Source organism: Lissotriton helveticus, chromosome 5_1 (assembly GCF_964261635.1).
Source record: "Lissotriton helveticus chromosome 5_1, aLisHel1.1, whole genome shotgun sequence".
Taxonomy (NCBI): domain Eukaryota; kingdom Metazoa; phylum Chordata; class Amphibia; order Caudata; family Salamandridae; genus Lissotriton; species Lissotriton helveticus.
In genome coordinates this window covers 1,657,925,979-1,657,946,616 of record NC_136065.1, presented here as the reverse complement: position 1 = coordinate 1,657,946,616, position 20,638 = coordinate 1,657,925,979, and the positions used below count along the sequence as shown (strand labels likewise).

Below are 20,638 nucleotides of genomic sequence, written 5' to 3'. Positions count from 1 at the left end.
CTCCTGGGTTTTAATTTGCCCAAGCTTGGCTGAAATCCGTAATTGCCATAGCCAGCAGTCGCATATACATAATTTCTCTTCTGACTTTAGGGTTCAGTGGGGTGGCAAGGTAAGTCTGCGGTTTAATTACCGTCACATATGGAGCAATTTGAAAATTGCAGGAGTGAGGTAAAGTGGGAGGGTTTGTCTGATACTGAATTAAAGAGGCTTGAGGTGAATTCTAGACTGCACAGCTTTGGTATTCATCATGCTGACATTTAATTTCACCAGCCACTGGCTTCTGATCAGGGCTTTGGGCACCAGCATTTACAAACTAAGCACTGTCAACACCTAATGATGAGTAGACACCAGACACACACTGAAAGTGAGGAGGAGAAGAGGTTTATGTAATATAACAAATCTGTAAATCTTGTGTTGTGAAATAGGATTATCATACCTCTGAAGACTGGCTAAAAACTTGACACTAGTTCAAGTTCAATTTTTATTGTTTGATTAATTAAAATCATTAAAATACTCCCCTGGAACAAATAAAAAGGATTACATGGGCAATAACGTTACCATTCTGTATAAAAATACACATCATTTTTTTTTTAAAGTACCTATCATAAAAATTCATATGTAAAAGTTCTTGCTTTAGCAACTTTTTTGAAACTCAGAACAGCAGGTTTAATAGAGTGTGAACCCCTTAGGGAGGATGATAATGTCATTGGGGCCCAGTGCTCAGCTGCAATTTCCTGGGTTATGTTTTTATTTGGGTTCTCCATCGGCTTGCCGTAAAAGTCTGTTAACTATTTTCATGTATATAACTCCCCGGCAAGCCAGGATGTTTGACGTGCCCTCTAACCAGTGTATCACCGCTTTCCTGCTGGATGGAATGCTCAAAACGTTAAAAATTAATTTCAGTTGCTGTCTCCTTTGGTCTAGGACGTCTGGACAGGGACATAGTAGGTGGATTAAGGTTTCTTGTTTATAGCCACATAGTCGACAGGTCTGTGATTTGAAGGCCTTTTTCCATAGTGGGAACAGGTCCTTTGAGTCGTGCACACCCATTCAAAACTTTATGAAGCTCGTTTTTAGTTGTGAGCTAAAATGGGCGGATAAGTATGCTTGTGGTCTTGAAAATCTGTAAGTGTTTATAACTGTCCACCCGTGCCGGCGCTTGGTGAGGGCCTTTTTGTCAGCTCACAAAGATTTCTTTTTGGCTGCGATGTTTACTATTTTGCCAAAGCTTCCTCTGTCTTCCCCGTTTTCCCATGATGTTTGTAAATCCAGCTCGGCCAGAGAATCTCTCAAAAAGCTTTCCCAGGAGTTCGGTGTTTCGAGATCCACCTGGTGCTTGATTTCATCCCAGCATAACCTATTCATGGTGTCCGGGTCTGAAGAGCAGAATGTATGGCAAAGTTTAATAAAGCAACTCATTCCCCGGAATTTCTGGTGCTGGAGGCCGAATTTCAATCTGACCTGGGAAGGGGAGGCAGATTTTGGCAGGTCAAAGACGGCTTTGTAGATCTTTGTCTGCAGCTTGTTCAGTAAGTGTGCTTCTTTGCCACACCAAGGAGCCAGGCCGTAGTACAGACTGGGCTGAATTTGGGCGGCCGTTACTTTTAGCAGATGGGAGTAATTCGGGCAGTCCACTTTTTTTGCGTAATAATCTATGTGCATAGATTAACGATTGTGCCTTTGCTTTTAGTGTCGTTATATGTTCTTTATGAATTGCGCCCTGCCCGATTGTTACACCCAGGTCTTTATATGAGCTATATTCTTCCACAATTGCCCCTTTAGCCCTCCATTTGAACTTAGTTTTTTTAGAATCCACTAAGCAGACGATTTTTGTTTTTTCTTTGTTTAGCTCCAGTTGTTCCTTATCCAAATAGGCTACGAGATTATTTATTGATCTCTGTAAACCAATAGGGGTTTGGCTCAGCAAAACAATGTCATCCACATATTGTAAGATGGCAACTGGCACATTGGCCAATTTCGGAGGATGAAAGTCAGGGTTTTCAATGTGTGGTGCTATATCTGATAGGAACAGATTGAATAAGCTAGGGGCTAAAACGCAGCCTTGTTTCAAGCCTCTTTGCGTGTAAATACTTGCAGTTGTACTCAAGCCATCGCCCAGCTTAACTCTTGCCCAGGTGTCCATGTACAGAGAAATTATGGCATTGAGCATTGAGCTTGGCAAGCCCCATGCATTAAGTTTCTTCCAGAGATGACTCCTGCTTACTCTGTCGAAAGCAGATTTGATGTCCACGAAGCAAGCAAACAGCGAAAATTTTCTTTTTTGTGCTTTTTCGATAAGCAATGCTAGGATAGAGAGGTTAGTTGTAGTGCCCATTCCTTGCCTGAACCCCGTCTGGAACTTTGAGATTATGTTTTTTTCCTCCATCCAGTCTTGCAGCCAGATTAACAGGCACAAGGCGTACAATTTAGCTTCTACATCAATCAATGAGATTAGTCTATAATTTCCCGGCTTACGGTGGTCTCCCTTTTAGGGGGTGGATGATATTCCCCTTCCAGGAAGCCGGGATGTTGGTCTGAATATAGATCTCATTGAAGAGGGGGGTGAGATAGGAAGATCAAAACTCTGGATCATTCTTAAAGATGGCGTTAGGAATGCCGTTTGGACCAGCCGCTCCCTCGGTCTCAAGTTTTAATATAAGGCCTCTTAGCTCCTTCGCGTTAGTCAGGCTGTTTGGCTCGTTGCCGAGTGACTCTGATTGTGATGAACTACCTTCCGCATGATCCGGGGTGGGAAATGATTGTATTTCTTCCTGGTCGAGATCCCGCCCATGGGGCCTTCCTGCAAGACCTGACCCTACGTTGTTATACAGAGATTGCACATGAGCGATCCACATGTCTTTTCCGATTCCCGCTTCTTGTAGTAATTTTGGGCCAGTAGACAGTTTGTTTATTATGCCCCAAAATTCGCTGCTATTGGGCTTTTTACTAGCGGACAGTAATTGCAGCCAGATGGTCCCTTTGTGCGCTGTTTTCGCTCTCCCCAGGTTCCTCCTGTAATTACACCTTAGTACGTGCAGCTTCGTTTTTTCTGTTTTTGCCATTTTTGCCGCTTGTAATTGAAGTCGCACTTCTCTTGCAATCTCTCTTTTTTGTTTTCTGAGGTCTTGGTTGAACCATGGATCGCTTCTGGTCACCATTCTTGGCGTGCGTCCCAGAGAGGCTGGGAATTTTTGGACTAAAATCTGGGCCAGCTGCTCCCAGGTATTAACGCAATCATTCACTGTTTGGGGGCCCTGTTTGTCCAAGAAAGCCTTGGCTGCCTCCTGGATGGATTGGGGTGCCACTCCGCGCCATGTTAACTTTCGAAGACTGAATTTTTCAGGCGGTTGCATAATGGACTTGATTTTTTGTGCAAAATTTACCTTATTGTTCATTTTTAGAATGAGAGGAAGATGATCGTTTTCGGCTCGTGGAGTGATTTTAAGTTTGTCGATTTGTGGGAGCAAGTTGTTACTGATGATTATAAAGTCTATCGTTGAGGAGACTTTTCCGCTCAAGTATGTTGTGGCAGCTGGGATGTCCCCCGGGGTGTTGCCGTTCAGAATTGTCAGGTCGAGAGCTTCTAATTCTAATAAAGCTTGACACTAGTAAATTGGACCCCATTATATAATACCATGGACTATGGAAGATCCTCCTGCCATATATATAGAATATGTCTCTCCCCTTGATGGAGCACTAAATATCCCCAAAATGTATATTCCCTGTTTCCATCAGGGTCACTCCAAGAGCATGACAGACGTAGGTTTGGTCACACAAACTTTCCCTTCTATTGCAAAGTTCACACCTTCTCACCCTACTGTCCACCATATCATTTAAACCTGGCCACCAAAGTACTTTTTCATCCTTCACGTAGTTGCTGACTTCCTTACGTGGCCCTCCTGGCTTTGGCCAATTATCCTTCTCCTCAAGCTAAACAACAGAACCATTGTATCTCCTCTAATGGAAATTCCTCTTTCAAGTGGTAACTCTCCTGTAATCTTTGCTTATGACTTAAATTCCCCATGCAGATTTCTTTCATTTATCCATCCATACTACTAATAATGCTGCTCAGAGGCTGGGATCAGCAACAGCCTTCTGCATCCATTCCTCCTACACACAAATTCCTTTAGAACAAATTCAGCCGAGACCAAATCTCTGATACTGAATACAACTTAAGACTTGCTGCTCTTCTGGTTCTTTACATGTCCCACAAGATGGGCTGTTACCTTTGTTAAATGTTGTAATTTGTGTCTTCTGAATGACCTATTCGACCTGTTGCTCCTCCTCATACCTCACATGTCCCATGAGAAGGGTTGTTGCTTGTTCTTGTTTCAAGTTCCTTGGTGTTGTATTCATGTTTTTACCTCTCTTTGCTTCTGTTCTTTTGTGCAGTGCTCTGATACTTGTACAGGTCATGTTCGGGCTTCATAAAACTTTTCAAATGAATAAAACTTAAATCTCACTCTCATCCATGTCAGACTGTGAAATAGGCTACGGTAGCGGAGACACACAGTTAGCATTTTGGTTCCTTTTCTCTGCTACGTGTTCAATATCAGATTGGTAGCTCTAGAGTTGTGCATCAAATCTAGCCGGTCTGACAGTCATAACCCTTTATGTTGACCTGGGGCTTGTGATCCTTTCTTAGTAAAAATGAGGCCCCCCAGAGCAGAGAAACATATAAAAATGTTTGACTGTCCAGGTGCACTTCAACAACTCATTTTCTATTACTTAATACTGTTTTTTTCTGGTTCTCATAAGCATGTAGATTCATAAGCCACAATTAATTTCTTTTGTCCATCTCCCTGCTGGCGGACAACTCCCTAATCCAGACCCACTGATATCAACTGCAGCAATACAACATTTCCTACTACAAATGTCTTCATAGGGGAACTTGGGCATAGTCCTTCTTAATTCCTTAAGAAGCATCCTTTTGAGCTCAGCCCTAAACAAATCCAGTATTTGTTTTGAGTACCATTGTTAAAGATTAAAACATACAGGAATATTTTTCCACAAATTTTGCTTACTATTTCATGAAACCTAGGAAGGATGCTAATTGTTCTTTTTTCCTCAGGACCTGAGCTACCACAATTGCTTTGTCATGAGCCTCTTTTGGTATGGTTCACTCCTTAGAGATAGTGTGACCAAGATATTCTACAGTGTCACACCTAAAGCGACATGTCTCATGTTGTAAAGTTAACCCTTTGTTGACAGACCATGGAGGACCTTCACCAACCTCAAGTCATGTTGTCCAATGTCCCTCCCAAAAAACAGAATATTGTCCTGAAAAAAACTATTTCCTCCAATTGTTCGAAAGTCTGTTTTAGAATTTGTTGAAAAATGAAAGCTGCTCTCTCCGGTGTAAAAGACATTCTCTCATACTGAAACATGCCTTATGGCGAGACAAATGCAGTGAGGTGCCTAGAGTCTTCTACAAAAGCCTCTTGATGATAGGCACTGGCGAGGTCTAAGTTTGAACACACAACTTCTCTTCCCAAGGGTGAGATAATTTCATGGCTATTTCAAAGGGATGCTGGTAGATCCAAATGGCATTGTTAAGACTGCAGAGATCTACACATAGTTTAAGTTCTCCAAAACTCTTTAGTAAAATCACAATTTGAGCAGCCTAGTGTGGAGAAGACACAATGGATTTGATAAAATTCTTCGAATATAATTCCCTCAGGATAAATTTCAAATTTGCTCTGTAGGATAAATGGATGTTCCTTGCACAATATTGCACACGGTGTGCCACTTTATTTAAAACATTTGAATTTTGAAAGCCTCTGTACTTTTCCAATCAACTTTGCTCTCCCTAATATCACATCTTTATTAATATTGGGCTCTTCTGTACACTCTATCCCCTTTTGAGTCAATCATATAAATAGAAGGATTAGCTCTGGGCTCTAATTTAATCTCCATCTTCTCCTGATGTGTCCACCCAAGGATAGGATCATCCTTGCCAACGACATAAATATCCCCATTGGTTTCACAAACCTAAAAATCAATGTGTGCCCAAAATTAACCTATTTAGTCTATGTCCTTTACAACTCCAAGGGTGTATGTCTGTGGGCAATACTTGTTTTTCTTCCGTAGTTCCTGAACTAAACTTTGCCTAAAATGATAGAGCAGCGCCAAAGTCTGCCATCACTTCAACTTTTTGCCCATCACTCAAAATATCATACTTTGGAATCCTTACCCCTTCTCTCTCCTCCTACACTTAAAACTATATGAGGGTGCAAGATATATTCTCCATCCTCTGCTTTTTTCTGATAAGTGACAGTGAAAAAGAATTAGGGTTCTGGTACAAATTTGTAATAGAGATTGACAGGTTCTTCTGTTCTTTGCCCATTCCAAAGAACAAGGCCAGGAAAAAGGTAATCAGCTAATCATATCACTGTTTTAGTTTTCAAAATATTAATCTAGTTATAAGGCCCAGCAGTGTCTGATAAACCTGAGCTTCCAAGTTTCAGCAAATAAAACATATGACAGTTACAATTATATTAAATTAATACATCAACATTACTTCCTTAATAAAAACAAAATCAACATTAACCCCATAATCATAAAATCCACCAGTACTCGAGTAGTAAGCAGTATGTTAAAAACAGTAGGTTAACACTTGTGGAAGGTAATTTAAGCAAGTAGTGTGGCAGATTACATTATTAATTAAAATAGAAATGGTTAGATCTATTTCAAGTAATTTCAGATTTGTTTCCTGTTATATGGAAACTTCCCCAAGCTTTACATAATACCACTGAAGAATATTAAGCTTAATATACAGTGAAGAACGAAGAGTGCTCACCAGCATTTCAACCCTCAACAGGTCATTCAAATAGTTTGGTGCCAAATACTTGCAGTGATTGATTTCAAGGTTAAGCAAATGACTCTCATTTTATTCTGGAATGCAACCTTCAATCAACCAAACTCATTATGGTAATGTGATCACATGTTCACAAGTCACAAATAATACAAATGGATGCTTTGCGGCATGCTTCCTAATTTTCTAAGTTAGAATATCAAGATATACAAATATTGAAGACAAAATGTTAAATATAAAATATCGTAAGGTAAGGATAGATTTTCTATATCTGATTGCACATGTGTGTCACATGACAATATATATATTTTAAAGGCACATAAATGCGAAGTTAGGAATAGTAAATCTATACTTTCTCTACCTGCACTTACCTTTCTATATTTTGCTCTTCGATATTTTATCCATGATATTCTTGTTTCTCGATAATCTTAGCCTCAATATTCAGTAAAGAAAAATCCGTTTTTCATTGTGTGCAACTTACTAAGTAGACTGAATAATTGAAATAAAGGGCTATGATGTTGAAATCTTCAAAGTATTCATGTGAATCAAGGACTTGGCTTCTCCCATAAAACATTAGTTGCTTCTGTTCGGCCTGGCAAATACCTCAGATGATAATGATTTAAGATTATGTACCACTGCATATCAAGTCTGAGGCTTAGCTGCTCTTGCCTGATCAGGCAAAGGTATGTCTTTCATTAACCGATTCAGCGCTGTCTTTGAGTCGTGAGGATCCATCAGTCCGTGGTCACATCCTTCAATTTCATGTCACAATAAATAGTCAAAATGAATGGAGAGAAACCATATTGTTGATGAAGTCGAAACGTTGCACCATTTTGTCTCTAAAAGATGTATTTTGTGGCTTTCTTTCTCCTTTCTCTACAGGTGTTCAATAATAAAGACTGGAATCCAGAAACCAAAGAGTTTGACATTTCCCTTGTGAAACTTGCCAAGCCTGTTGGCTTCTCTAAAACTATCAAACCAGTCTGTCTCCCAGCTGAAGACGAGAAATACACGGGCCAGGAGCTGTGCGTCACCACAGGATGGGGGCTAAGGCGAAGCAACTGTGAGCTGTTTCTTTTTATTGGGCAAAGATACTGTTTGACTTCACAAGTTCATTAATTCACAAATCCGGCAACATTGCCCGTAATGTAACAATGGGTGCACAGAAATCAGTTTCCTGGCATCTACTCTACATTTACACTGACTTAATTAAACACCATCTTGAGTCAGAGCGTTATGGTTTAGAGAAAAGCCCATCACATCCACAGTACTGTGACTACCAAAAATGATCGCCTAGCAGGTTGAGCCCGCAGTAAAGTGATCGCATGTTTGAAATGCATACATATCATACGTGCACGGCCTGGCCCCACCAGGGTCAGCAGAAGATGCCAGAGGAGATCTGCTTCTGTTCTCACCCGCAGATCACAGATTCCAACACCATTAAGGTAGCTTGGTGGGTTAAACACCTGCTACTAAAATGTGTGTGTCCGCAAGTTTATCATTGTTTTATGTATTTGATATAGCATTATCCTAACTGCAGTGAGAAGTGCAGCGCCTTATACTGAATATGTTTGTATCTCCATTAGCATCTCTTATATGGCATGTGCCTCACATGGAACAGCATTGTTCCATGAATGAAATCTGATTATGAAAAATAGATTGTGATGTGACGGGAACATTACTAAACACCCATGGACATCAAGTCACTGAAATGTTAGAGGTAGCAGTTGTGACATCACATTCATTGACACCATATTTCCTTTTATCCTGAGCACACCACAGGAAGCAGCATTACATTTCCTTTGACACTCCACCATGACAATACAGTAAGTATCATCACCGAAGTTAAAAAACTACAACAATAGCAAGGGCAATAGAATAATATTATATTACATGAAAAGATAAATATAGTTTAGTTCCATACATATAGAACTTAGGGTGCTGCTGTGTAGTGTCAGGAGCACTCCCATCACCAAACAGATAGCTGCCAAGTGCAACCATGTCATGTGTAACAACTACAGCCAAACCTGGTTTTTCTTTTACAGCATTCTGGAACTTATAGTCTCTCCTTTAGCACTGTTAGTACAGACTAAAAAGTTCAGTGGCCAAAATGGTGTGGATACAAGTCAACAGTGAATGACGGTGTTCCGCATAGCACGATGCAACGTGGCAGCTATGCCACCCAGCTACGCCACCCAGCTACGGCTGTCTCATGTTCAAGGACAATGTTGCATACACATTACTATCTCAAATGTGGAGGCATTGTCTCCTCAAAAACCCAGGCTTAGTCTTAAATGCTCAATGCTCAGTTACTGCCTCAAGTGCCAGGCATAACTCCAAATGGCCAAATGCGCAATCCTCAATTATTTAGTACAACCCCTGCTGCCGAGGCACACTCACAACTAACCAAACACAGCCAGCATTAGCAAGTATATATCCTCAGATGTAAGCATAGTCTCACATGCCCAGTGCAGCATCACAATACTCAGGGTTGGCTTTAAATATTCAGTCTGCTTGCTTGTGCACCGGTTTAGCATCAAAACACAGTGCAGCCTCATGCTTCTTGGGGCTACAGTCAGCTACCCTGTGAACACTCCACTGGAACTAGTATGTGTTGTGACAACGAGTGACACTCTTACCCAACTCACCTCACTCCTGCTATCAATCTCTAAAAATGAAAGACTAATTCCACTCTGTCTGGAGTTGATCCTGGGATCTACAGATCCAAAAGGCTATCTTACTGTCTAAATCTGCCTTTATTAATGTTTTCACCAAGTGTAGTGCCCTCTGAGCCATGCATACTAAGAAATGCCAGAACATAATTAAAACAACTGCAACTGAAAGCATTACCATCCGCCTGCATAGTGGCCAGGCTCACAATAAATATGTATTTTAAAAGGCCGAGCCTGCCTCTGCACACTGTGAGCCTTGATGGCTGCCATTTATTTTCTATTATTATGAGAATTAAAAGTTTTTTGCCAAACCATAGTGCAGGTCCCTTTTTTGAGGCAACCTTTGTGCCTTTGTTACGGCGGGATTTCTTATGTATTGCTATAGATCTAGATCCCAACTCAGGTCGACTGTACCGTTGATACCTGTCATAGAGTAAAAGGCAATCCACTACTAGGTCAATCGGTTAAGGACTTACACCACTTTCAAGAACCACTTACTACGAATAAGTTTTAAACGTTTATTATAAAGCCAAAGTTAACTGGAGATACAAACATCTCAAAATAAGGTTCAAAAGATATACTGGTATCAATACAAACATACATTTTCTAAATGCTCTTAGTCGGCAGAAGAATGTCACCAAAACCAATTCAAAAATCATCAGAGTTGCAAGAATAGACACAAGCTGTAACTTGTGAGTCATTTACAGAAAGGAAGAAAATCCAGATTAGACTGTCCCTACACTAGACTAAGTGACATCCCTACTTAGTAAAATCTTAACCTAAAAAAAGGTGTCAGCCGTGGTGACTTCCAAAGAAGATCACTCACTTCCCTTAGTCTTCGTTGTGAATCGGTGTCTCGCAGTTATCCTATCTGCCTACCCATCCGCTCTCTTAGGTTCCTCAGACCATCTGCCCTAACTCCACCCAGGGGTGCTGTCCCTAATACAAAAATCACATTTACAATAGAAACGCCCTTTAGAGACGCCCCTCACGTGGTGTTGGTTCTGGCATTTTCCATGCTGATACTCCTCTGGGCCCATCGTTAGCATTGACCTTGCTTCTCAGGCTCTTCTCCGGCAGGACGGTACCCCCCAGGAAATTCCTGAAGCCTCCTCCAGGCCTGTGCCTGGCTCCCTGAACAAAACTCTATTCATCACTTTCTTGATTGGAACCTCCTCGCACCTGCAAACAGACACTTGTACAGTGGGCCCCAAATTCCGGCCTCCACCGTATCTTCTAAGTCGTAAACCTTCGAGCAGGCTCCGCAATTTATGCTTAACATGACCTTCCTCTAACTAACACATGCAGATCAAAAGAAATGACCTTATCTATTCAGGCCTATTAGAATTACATGAAACGGGCCTGTGCACTCTGTAAACCTTTAATTCCTTAGTCTAAACAGTATTCTAACTTATTACACACAATGGTTATATGAAACACTTCTATAAAACATATATTTCAGTTCTATGATCAATAATACTTTGAATTACAACAACATTAAAAATCCATATCATGTGAGAGTGTAACAGCACCTTTCATTCTCTGTGAACTGCCATGTGGCCTACACATTGCTACGTTTAGCAGCATTACATTCTCCTCTACAACAGCCACATAACATGGGATTTCAACATCATTCTAACATCTCTACACACTTCTACATTAGCTTTTCACACTGATATATGCATTCTATTTTAATTAAACACTCTTATGTATTTTCTTTACTAAACTGATGCAACGTGCTTGTAAATATGGTGCACTTCTATTTTTTCTCGATTTGCGCTCTCTCACCTTCAATCCACGCGCTGTTTTATTACCACTGGTACAAACTGAAGTCCTTCGGCTTTCAGAACTGAAATGTCGTTACCACTTTGGGAATAATAAAATTCTACCCACTTTGATCAAGAAGAAAAAATACATATGAGGTTGTCGGAGATCCTCCCCCTGACCCTCCACTGGAAGTGTATGATGCCTGTTACAAGAAATTCCACTCAAGGGGAAAAACAGCAGCAGTAAATATGTTACAGCAGCCAATGCGCTGCTCAGCTCTAGAGACTTCAGCCCAGACCTCCGTCAGGCCTGGCCGTGCCACTTTTGGGTGCCATACTCAAGGCGCTCGGAGGGGCCCTCCAACCCTGACTCCATGAGGTCAGGAAATAAATAAATCATTTCAGTTCAAACTGCTGCAGTCCTCCTTTGGCACCGGATTCACATTTCACGATCTCTAACTAAACTACAGAGAACCTATCCTGATAAAGCTAGAGGAAAAATATGTAGAAACTAATGGTTTTGAGCAGTGAGGCTGGCAGCAGAGGTTAGTCCACTGAAAGCAATGAGTACAGTCTAAAATGACTATTTTCTTTTTTTTTTTTATTTTTTTTTATCCTCATTTGCCTGACCCACTCTTATTTAGCCTCCAACTGCCATCCACGCAATCAAGGTGCAGGGTTTCCTCTGCACCCAGTACTACAATTGGTGGAGACCGGCAAGAGATGGCCCGAAGAGTATCGTGGGAAAAGACTCCAAACTTGACGTTTTATTCAATTGAACTAGCCATTCGGAGCCAACTGGGGGGGCCTAGTTCTGGAGTTTCAAGGCATAATCATAGGACCGGGGAAAAAAAAAAAAACCAAAAAAAAAACCCCGGTTATTGTCTCCAGCGGACCAAAACGTTCCAAAAAATACGACTACTTTTGCCACCTGATCTCCTCATATCTGTTTTAGAGGTTGCGTAGAGAGACGACACCCAGTTTGCGTGTGTTGGTGCTAGATTTTCAATCCAGACCTTGCATATCTCTCTTCTTGCAAGCAGTATGGCGTAGAACAGAAATGTCCTTGCGTGACCCTTTATATTGTTGTCCCATCCAAATATAATCAAGGAAAGTGAGATAGAGATCGAAGTGTTAAGGATGGAGTCCAGGGTTACTTTAACTTCCTTCCAAAACTGTGATATGTTGGGGCATTCCTTGAACATGTGAATATCTGAGGCTGCGGTATGGCCACATTTGTTAAATTTTTTGCCTGGGATAAATTTGGATAGTTTTAACGGTGTAAAATATGCTCGATGAATTGTGAAGAAGTGATTACGCCTTAGCCATGCAGGTTTGACGCATTTATATAGTAAGGTGCAGGAATTCTGCCAGGTTTCGATGCTCTGAGTACCCAGATCTGAGCCCCATAGTTGTTCCGGGAGGATGAAATCTCCATCTATCTCTTCTAGCAGGCACCAATACCACTGCGAGACCTCTTTACCCCCTGCTGGTTTCGTTACCAATTTCTCTTCAGTGATACTATGCTTCCCTAGTGTTACCCCAGACCTGTTTGATGCCTTAACCCAACTATCTAATTGTAAAAACTTAAACCTCGAGAGATCTATCCCCCGCTGCTCCCGCAACTCCTCCCAGGGCCTCAGTGATTCTCCTGTCAACACTTCTCCCCATGTTAGTATCCCTCCTGCTCTCAACGGTATAGAAAGCCTGTCGTCCCAGCAAGAAGGCAGCCCTGGAGATTCCCAAATGGGTGGGAGGTTGGAGTAGTATGACAAACCCAGGTTCCTCCTTATATGTGACCATAACTTCGCTTGGGACATAAGAATTTTTAATTTAACTTTCTTAAAATATTCTGTTCTCCAAACTTAAACATGTAGCCGTTAGTTGGTAATCCAGCACCGATTAGCATTGCCTTAAACATAAGGCCTATTGATGTATTGGATGGCACTTTTAAGAGCATTCTCGAATGGGATAGTTGGAATGCCCACGCATAGTATTGCAGATCAGGCAGGGATAGACCCCCCTTTTCCCTCCTCCTCCTCAGCTTTTTCCATGATATTCTTGCTGACTTGTATCCCCACACGAAAGAATTAAGCTCTCTCTGGCATTTCTCTAATGCTGTTTTATCAAATGCGAGAGGGATCGTGTTAAATAAGAAGGTAAACTTGGGAAGGATTGACATCTTTATCAGGCTTACTCTACCTAGGATAGTCAGTGGAAGATTAGACCAAGATTTTAGTGATTTTTTGATTTCATTGAGAATTCTCTCAAGATTAACTTGGGCAATTTGGGCGATATCTTGCACTATCCGAATTCCCAAATATCTCATTGAGTTAGATATATTTAACCGTAAGTCAGGGATGTTCCATGCCATGATGTCGGTTTTGGTTGAGTTTATCTCATAGCCCGAGATACGGCCAAACTCTTCAGCTCTCTTAATCACTACTGGGAGTGCGATCTCCGGGTCTGAGGTGAAGACCAAAATGTCATCTGCATACAGAGCTACTCGCTTTTCCCACTCCCCGAACCTAAAAGATGGAATAGAATCTTCTCGTCTAAGAACTTCCGCAAACGGTTCTATATATAGGTTGAAGAGGAGGGGGGAAAGCGGGCAGCCCTGTCTTGTACCTCTAAAGATCCCGAGTGATTCAGACAGTGTACCATTTATTAGAAGCCGTGCTGTTGGTGATTTATATAAGAGTTTTATTGTTCGACAGAATTTCTCCCCTAAGTTGACCTTCCTTAAAACGTCATTTAAGTAGGACCAGTTTACCCTGTCGAAAGCTTTAGCCACGTCTAAAGTGAGGGTTGCCAGCGGGATAGAAAAAGCTGAGGCGATGTCAATTGCACCCACTAGGTCGTATGTTAAGTCGGAAAGCTGACACCCTTTAATAAATCCCTTCTGGTCTTGATGGATTATTTCCCCCACTACTGAGCCCAATCTAGCTGCCAAGATGGAGGCGAATATCTTGTAATCATTATTCAATAATGATATGGGACGGTAAGACCCACATAGTGTTGGATCTTTCCCAGGTTTTGGAATCAAGACTATAGTAGCCTCGCTCCATGATCGAGGGGGGTCGTTGCCGTCCTTCAGGATACCGTTGAAGAGGGCCGTTAAGGAAGGGACAATTGTATCGGCCAAGACTCTATACAATTCTCCAGGGAGTCCATCAGGGCCTGTAGCTTTACCCTGTTTTAGTGCAGAAACGGCCTTTCTAACTTCTACCTCTGAGATGTCCATTTCTATTGCCTCGCTTTGTGTTTGCGAGAAGTGTAGAAGAGATATCTGATCTAGCCATGTATTCCTTGTCTGTTGGTCATCTGTGATGTCTTCCCTGTATATTTCCGCAAAGAACTGCGTGAAGGCAGTACTAATTCCTACATCTGATGACCTGGGCTCATTTTCCCCCTCAACCATAATCCCTCTTATGTAATTCTTAGCTTGGTCTGCTTTAATCCTCCAGGCTAAAATCTTACCCGCGGTTTCTCCGAATTCGAAGCTGGATAATTTACTCGCCTCCCATCTCTTTGAGACCCTTTCTTGTAAGATATCTTCCATCTGATTTCTGAGGTCTGACATATTTTTTTGATCTTGTAGAGACCCGGTTGTACCCCCAAGCCTTTGTTCGATTGTCTCCATCTCCTGTTCAAGGTTCTGGATTTTTAATAGATAGTTTTTCCTCATAAAGGAAGCTCTGTTGGTAATGCAACCTCTCAGGTATGCCTTAAGAGTTTCCCAGACCAAAGCAAGAGAGGTCGAATACAGGTTGATATCTAAAAACATCCTAGCTTCGGAGTTGAGGTGTGTCACTTCCTCCGGGTCCAATAAAATAGTTCGATCGAATGACCAAGAGGGGTGATTTTTTTGAGCTTGAAGTTTTAAGATGAACGACAGAGCTGAATGATCGGATAGGTGAGAGGGTATATACTTAATGTTAGATGTGGAATTTTGGAGACAGTAGCTAAACAGGGCTAAATCTATTCGTGATGTGTGTTTGTATTTTAGATTCTTATACGATACCCCCGGTTTAGTGCCAGCTCTTTCTCTCCATATATCTGCCAGACCCAAATCCTCCATGATCCCTTTGAGAGATTGTCTAGATTTTGAAGGGGGTTGACAGCTATGCCTACTAATATTGGTGGTTTTGTCTAATTTCGGGTTTAGAATAACGTTAAAGTCCCCTGTCCAAATTATGGGGTTTGAAGTGGTTATTAGGTTGTTTCTTATTATTTCCAAGAAAGATGGATCATCTGTATTAGGACCATAATATCCAACTAGATTATACCTCTGTCCATGTATAGAGAGGTTGACTATGAGCCATCTTCCACTGTTATCTTCCTTAAATTCAAGAATCTGCACATTTGCAGATTTTTTGCAAATTAAGAGAATACCTCTTATATTTGCGTTGTGGTCGGTACTTAAGAATACGTCTATCCATTTTTGTTTTTTTAGTATTGAGTCTGCCTCGTTTTTTAAGAGATGTGATTCTTGGATAATGATGATCTGCGCCGGGGAATCGCGCAAATATTGTAAAATGCGTTCTCTTCTCCCATGTACGCGCAGACCATTCATGTTCCAAGATAGGAAATGTACCGATGTCATTGTTCCTTCCCAATATTCACTTCCATGCCACACAGTTTGATATTATTTACTTTGTTGCTTTTAGTTATTTTATCTAAGGCAGTTGGACTATAAAAAAGAAAAGTCTGTTTTGAAGGGCCAAGCTTCTGAGGATAATTTTGAGTTTTTATGCTTTTGTGTCCCCCCCCCCCCCTTTGGAGAATCCGTCCCTACTTACTCCGGCCAGTTGTTGAGCCAGTTCGCGCCAATCTATGCCCTCCTTCCCTCGACACGGATTACACTCCTTAAAAATAACTAGAGAGAAAAAACAGTGTTTTATACTGTGCTTTCACCATCACCATCACCCTATTGATTTATTTATTTACGTTCCCCAGAAAGTGTGAGTTTATTTTATTTATTTTTTTTCCTTCCCTTTTATATTCTCTTTTTTTTTTTCTCCTCTCTTTTTCTTCTCTCCCCTCTCTTTTTTTTTTCTTTTTTCCCCTCTTACTCCTTTTAGTTTCCTCCCTTTTTTTTTTGTTATCACTTCATGTTTTCCTTCTTCCCTTGTTCCTCCCCTGTTCCTCCCAGCTTTTCTACTTTTTTTCTTAATTTGCCCTCTGCACTTTTCCCCCTCTTTTTTTTTTTTTATCCCAAGTTTCCTGAGGGTTTCCAGTAACTCGCAAGATGCCTTCTTGAAAACTTCGTTATTCAGCCTATAGAGTAAGTAAGCTGAATGGGCGGGAGGATCTTGGTCATTCAACATTTGCCCTGAGAATGGTTCTGGATGGACTCCAGAAGCTCATCCGCCTCGAATGGTGTTCTGACATTATGCATCTTATTATTGTACATGATGCGCAGAAAGGCCGGGAACCTCATTTGGACTGTTGCACCAGCCGTTCTGAATTTGTCCATCTTCTGTCACAGCTCCCACTGCCTGTCAAGCGTAGACTTGGATAAGTCAGAGCGGATCTCAAAAGGGAATTCAGAGCATTTTGTAGTTTTAAGTTTGAGCGCAGTGTTGAGTATTTTCTCCTTTAAGGCGTAAGTCAGGAAGTTAACGAGAATTTTCCGAGGTTTAGACCTGCCTGCATTGAGACGAAACGGGTCACGGTGGATCCTCTGGATGTCTCTCTCCAACGCTTCAGTTGTTTCTTCGAGATCCAAAGCTTCCTTCAGTAGATTTACAACGAAGCTCTTAATGTCTCCCCCTTCTTTCCCCTCCGGAATTTTGAGAAGACGCAGGTTATTTCTACGTGAGAAATTTTCTAAGGATTCCATTCTTTCTTTCAACGCGTCCCCCTCCTTGCGTAAGTTGTGAATCTTTGACTCAGCTGCTTCAAGATTGGCTTTTACTGCTCCCACTGTGCTCTCTAACGCCTCCGTTCTTTCACACAAACCATCTACTTTCCTCTCTAAGGCTTCGCAGGAAGAGCGAATGTCGGTTTGGTTTGATTTAGAAACCAAAAAATCATTACGAATTTCTTCTCTCATTGAGGCGATTGACGCCGCCAGAGCGACCAATGCAGTCTCGGTGGTATTATGTGTGGTGTTACTGTCCCCCTCTTCCTCTTCTCTCTCCTCTGGACCTTTTGAGGGGCCTGTTGATGCCAAAATTTGGGCCTCTCCTTCATCGTGCAGGGTATTTACCACTACCAACTGTGGTGGAGCGGACAGTGGTGGGGGGGAGTGAGTCTGCCATTTCTGTAAGTGGGATTACAGGTTTGATGGGAACTACAGCTACAGTAGGCTGATCAGTTTTGGTATTGTGCTGATTCACCAAAAGGATATTAGTACTCAGATTAGTGCCAGGGCTCTCGTCCTGATTATTGACTGGGCTTAAATCTAGGACTTGAGGCAGGACTTTAAAAAAATAGCGTAAAGAAGGGGTTGTTTTAACAACATTGTTCGTTGGGACCGGGGCCTTAACCCCCCCTTGGCTGTTTTTACTAGTTTCTTGTAGCTATCGGTTTAGATTTCTGGCTTATTTTCTCTTTTGATAGAGCCGAGAAGCTAAATGGAATAGGCGCGTTTAAAGGCTCGCTTAAAGCAGGGATGGAAAGCGAGGCAGAAGCAGGAACAGAGGGCTCAATTACTGCCACTTTATGTGACACTGACACTGAGTCTAGAACAGGGGGTTCTGGTAGATGTAGTAGTGACTGGCTAACCCTTTTTATCTCTTTTAGGTTTTTAATTACACAGTTAAGGTTACTCGCCACCCCTAATGAGATTCCCTTGCCTCTCTCAGGACTCGCTTTGCTCAAACCCTCTGAGTGCAAAAAGACAGCCCCCACCACAGGCACCTTACTGTCATTATTGCTGATTGCTTTGCCTCCAGCTCCTATTTGCGCCTGGCTAATGCTGTTGGGTTCAGACTGCTTCTGTAGCAGCTGAACCTCCGCACCTCCAGAGCCCGCGCAGCCAAACCTGCCTCTGAGCAGACCTCGCGCCGAGCGACCCCGGCGAAGCTCCACGGCTGCTCTGCTCCACGGACACTGAGAGGGCGGAGGGCTGCCGGAGGGCAGGGCGAGACACATCCGAGGTGGAGCCGGTCTGGCGAGGGGGAATGAAGCCAGCAGTCCTGACCTCGCGCCGGTATTTCGATCGAACACTGTGAAGCCTGAGGGCAGGACGAAACACACCCAAGGCGGAGCCGGCCGAGCGAGGGGGAATCGCGCCGGCAATCCTGACCTCGCGCCGCTACTCCAACTCCAAGTCTGGCGGCCTCAATTCACCTCGCTAATTCAGGTAGGGGGTGTGAGCAGAAAAAGCGGGTCCCCTGCGATTAGCCAGCCTCGGTCTCGGTTAGGTCTCAGTTTAGGGTCTGAGAGGAGCGGTCCTCCGTGCTACGGGAGCTCAGGCATCTAGCGTGCGCACCGCACTAGCCTGCGGCCGCCATGTTCTCGTACAAAAAATGACTATTTTCGTGGCAAGTCCCAGTTGCTGAAATTACTAGAAGCAATGAAAGTCATGCTTGAAATATTAATGTTGTCCTTTTTTGTTGCTCTGTGTTAATTCAGGAATGCACGGCAATTTTAGCTTCTTACCAGGTTTCTGTTCCTCTGTTCACAGCATTCGTCCCACCCACTAAACTGCAGCAGGCTGTTGTGCCACTTCTGATCAACAAGGACTGTGAAATCCACCACGGCAGCCTCGTCACCGACTCCATGGTCTGCGCGGGAGGTGCCGGTGCATCCGCGTGCATGGTGCGTATCTCAGACTTCCCAGGATCCATTCTGTCCTGCATGCATAGAGGGACACAAGGACAGACATAATTTCAGTCATTTAAAGTCTCAGCCGACTGGTGCCTCTAGAAAGGGATCCTTTCAGAAATGCACACTCTGGAAACGCTCAGGCTGGTGGAAATCTAACACATCACCAGTGTTCTCCTCAAGCTGAAGCTCGTTGAAGGTGGGGTGGAGAGAAGACATAGTGTGGGTGGGAGAGCATTGTACTTCTTCGGGTCAGGATGCATTAGCCAGTGGTTCTTGGTGATTGAATGGGCTTTGATGGTAGCTTTCCTCTCATGGTTTATGTCTCTGGATCACTATTTCAAGAGATTGTGTACACTTTAAGAAGCATTCTGTATTAAAGTATTTTGTAGAAGAAATACAAACACCAGTTATGCTCTGTCTCCATCCTCCATTGAGCTCTTCGTTGACCTTTCTCTTGTCCTCTTCCTTGTAGGGAGACATTGGCGGCCCTCTGGTCTGTGAAAGATACGGCGCTTGGTACCTGCTTGGTGTGGCATCCTGGACTGCAAATACCTGCTCTGCAACTACGCCAGCCGTCTATTCGAATGTATCGACGTTTCGAAAGTGGATCGATGAGATTGTCATGGCCAACTAAATCTTTGAGAAGTCTATACTAACACAATGCCGTCGGCAACAGTGCAATAGCATTCTCCGTCAGTCATGTCTGGGCAATGTCTTGGACTTGTGTTGGCAAGTCACCTATTGTTACGTTCTTCAAAATCCAATACTCTGAGATTAAAATGTTGAGTATGTGATTATTTGCCGTCTTTTATTTCCTTTCCTGTCTCAGTATTTGTGTCGTCAAAGTGGGTCTTATACTTTTAAGAAGGTTTTATCTTCTGGCTTGAAAAATGTAAACTGGATAGTGTTTATACTCCAAACTAACTTCTCCCACCCTGCGTCAGCTAAGAAGAATAAACAGAGGGAATATAGCAGGAGCACCATTTCAACTGCCCCTGGTAGAAGTGCCTGATGCAATGTGCAGTAGTCTTGTGAAAGAGAAACGAGAAGAGTCATCCAGGTCAGATATGGTTTTCAGTGGCAGGTCCAAAGCATACAATATAGAGCAATACGCCTTAAACAGCCTGCATCAGGGAGGTAATGGAAGCCGCATTGTCATCATTTATAATAATCTCCTATTGGGAGTCTTGAGGACGTTGATATCACTTGCCAACAACTCTTTATGTGGAGCTTAGGACGGTTTTGGTGAATATTGAAAAGAATGCATTGATTTGCAGAAGGCAGTCATGGAAAGCGCTTTGATGTAGTGTAACTGAGACTGTGCTCCACCAACAAAGCTTTGGTAGAGAGGCTCGAAGCATAGTTACACTGCTTGCTGATGCTCATCCAAACGTGATTTTCATGTTTGATCTTCTTATTACAGTTTTTGCATATATAGTACAGTTGGCCAGCATGCATTATATTTGTAAAACAAGTAGGTATCTAGGGGAATCAAAGTAAATAAAAAATCTGCTTAATATCGTAAACATAAATAATGTGTACCTAACCCGAATCTAAACAACACGATAATTATCGTCTAATACAGCAGTCAGATAAGATCAAACAGG

At 42.4% G+C, this 20,638-nt stretch overlaps 1 protein-coding gene across 1 annotated transcript in view; it reads left to right on the top strand.

Annotated features, from left to right (window-relative positions):
• The window catches only part of LOC144755693 (chymotrypsinogen B-like), a 30,197-nt gene extending 10,372 nt beyond the window's left edge, over positions 1-19,825 (top strand). The window contains exons 5-7 of the mRNA XM_078644871.1: positions 7,697-7,877; positions 18,889-19,022; positions 19,504-19,825. Coding sequence (XP_078500997.1) covers positions 7,697-7,877; positions 18,889-19,022; positions 19,504-19,665 — 477 coding nt within the window. The 3' untranslated portion in view covers positions 19,666-19,825. The remainder of the gene's footprint in view (positions 1-7,696; positions 7,878-18,888; positions 19,023-19,503) is intronic.
• Positions 19,826-20,638: the final 813 nt, after the last annotated feature.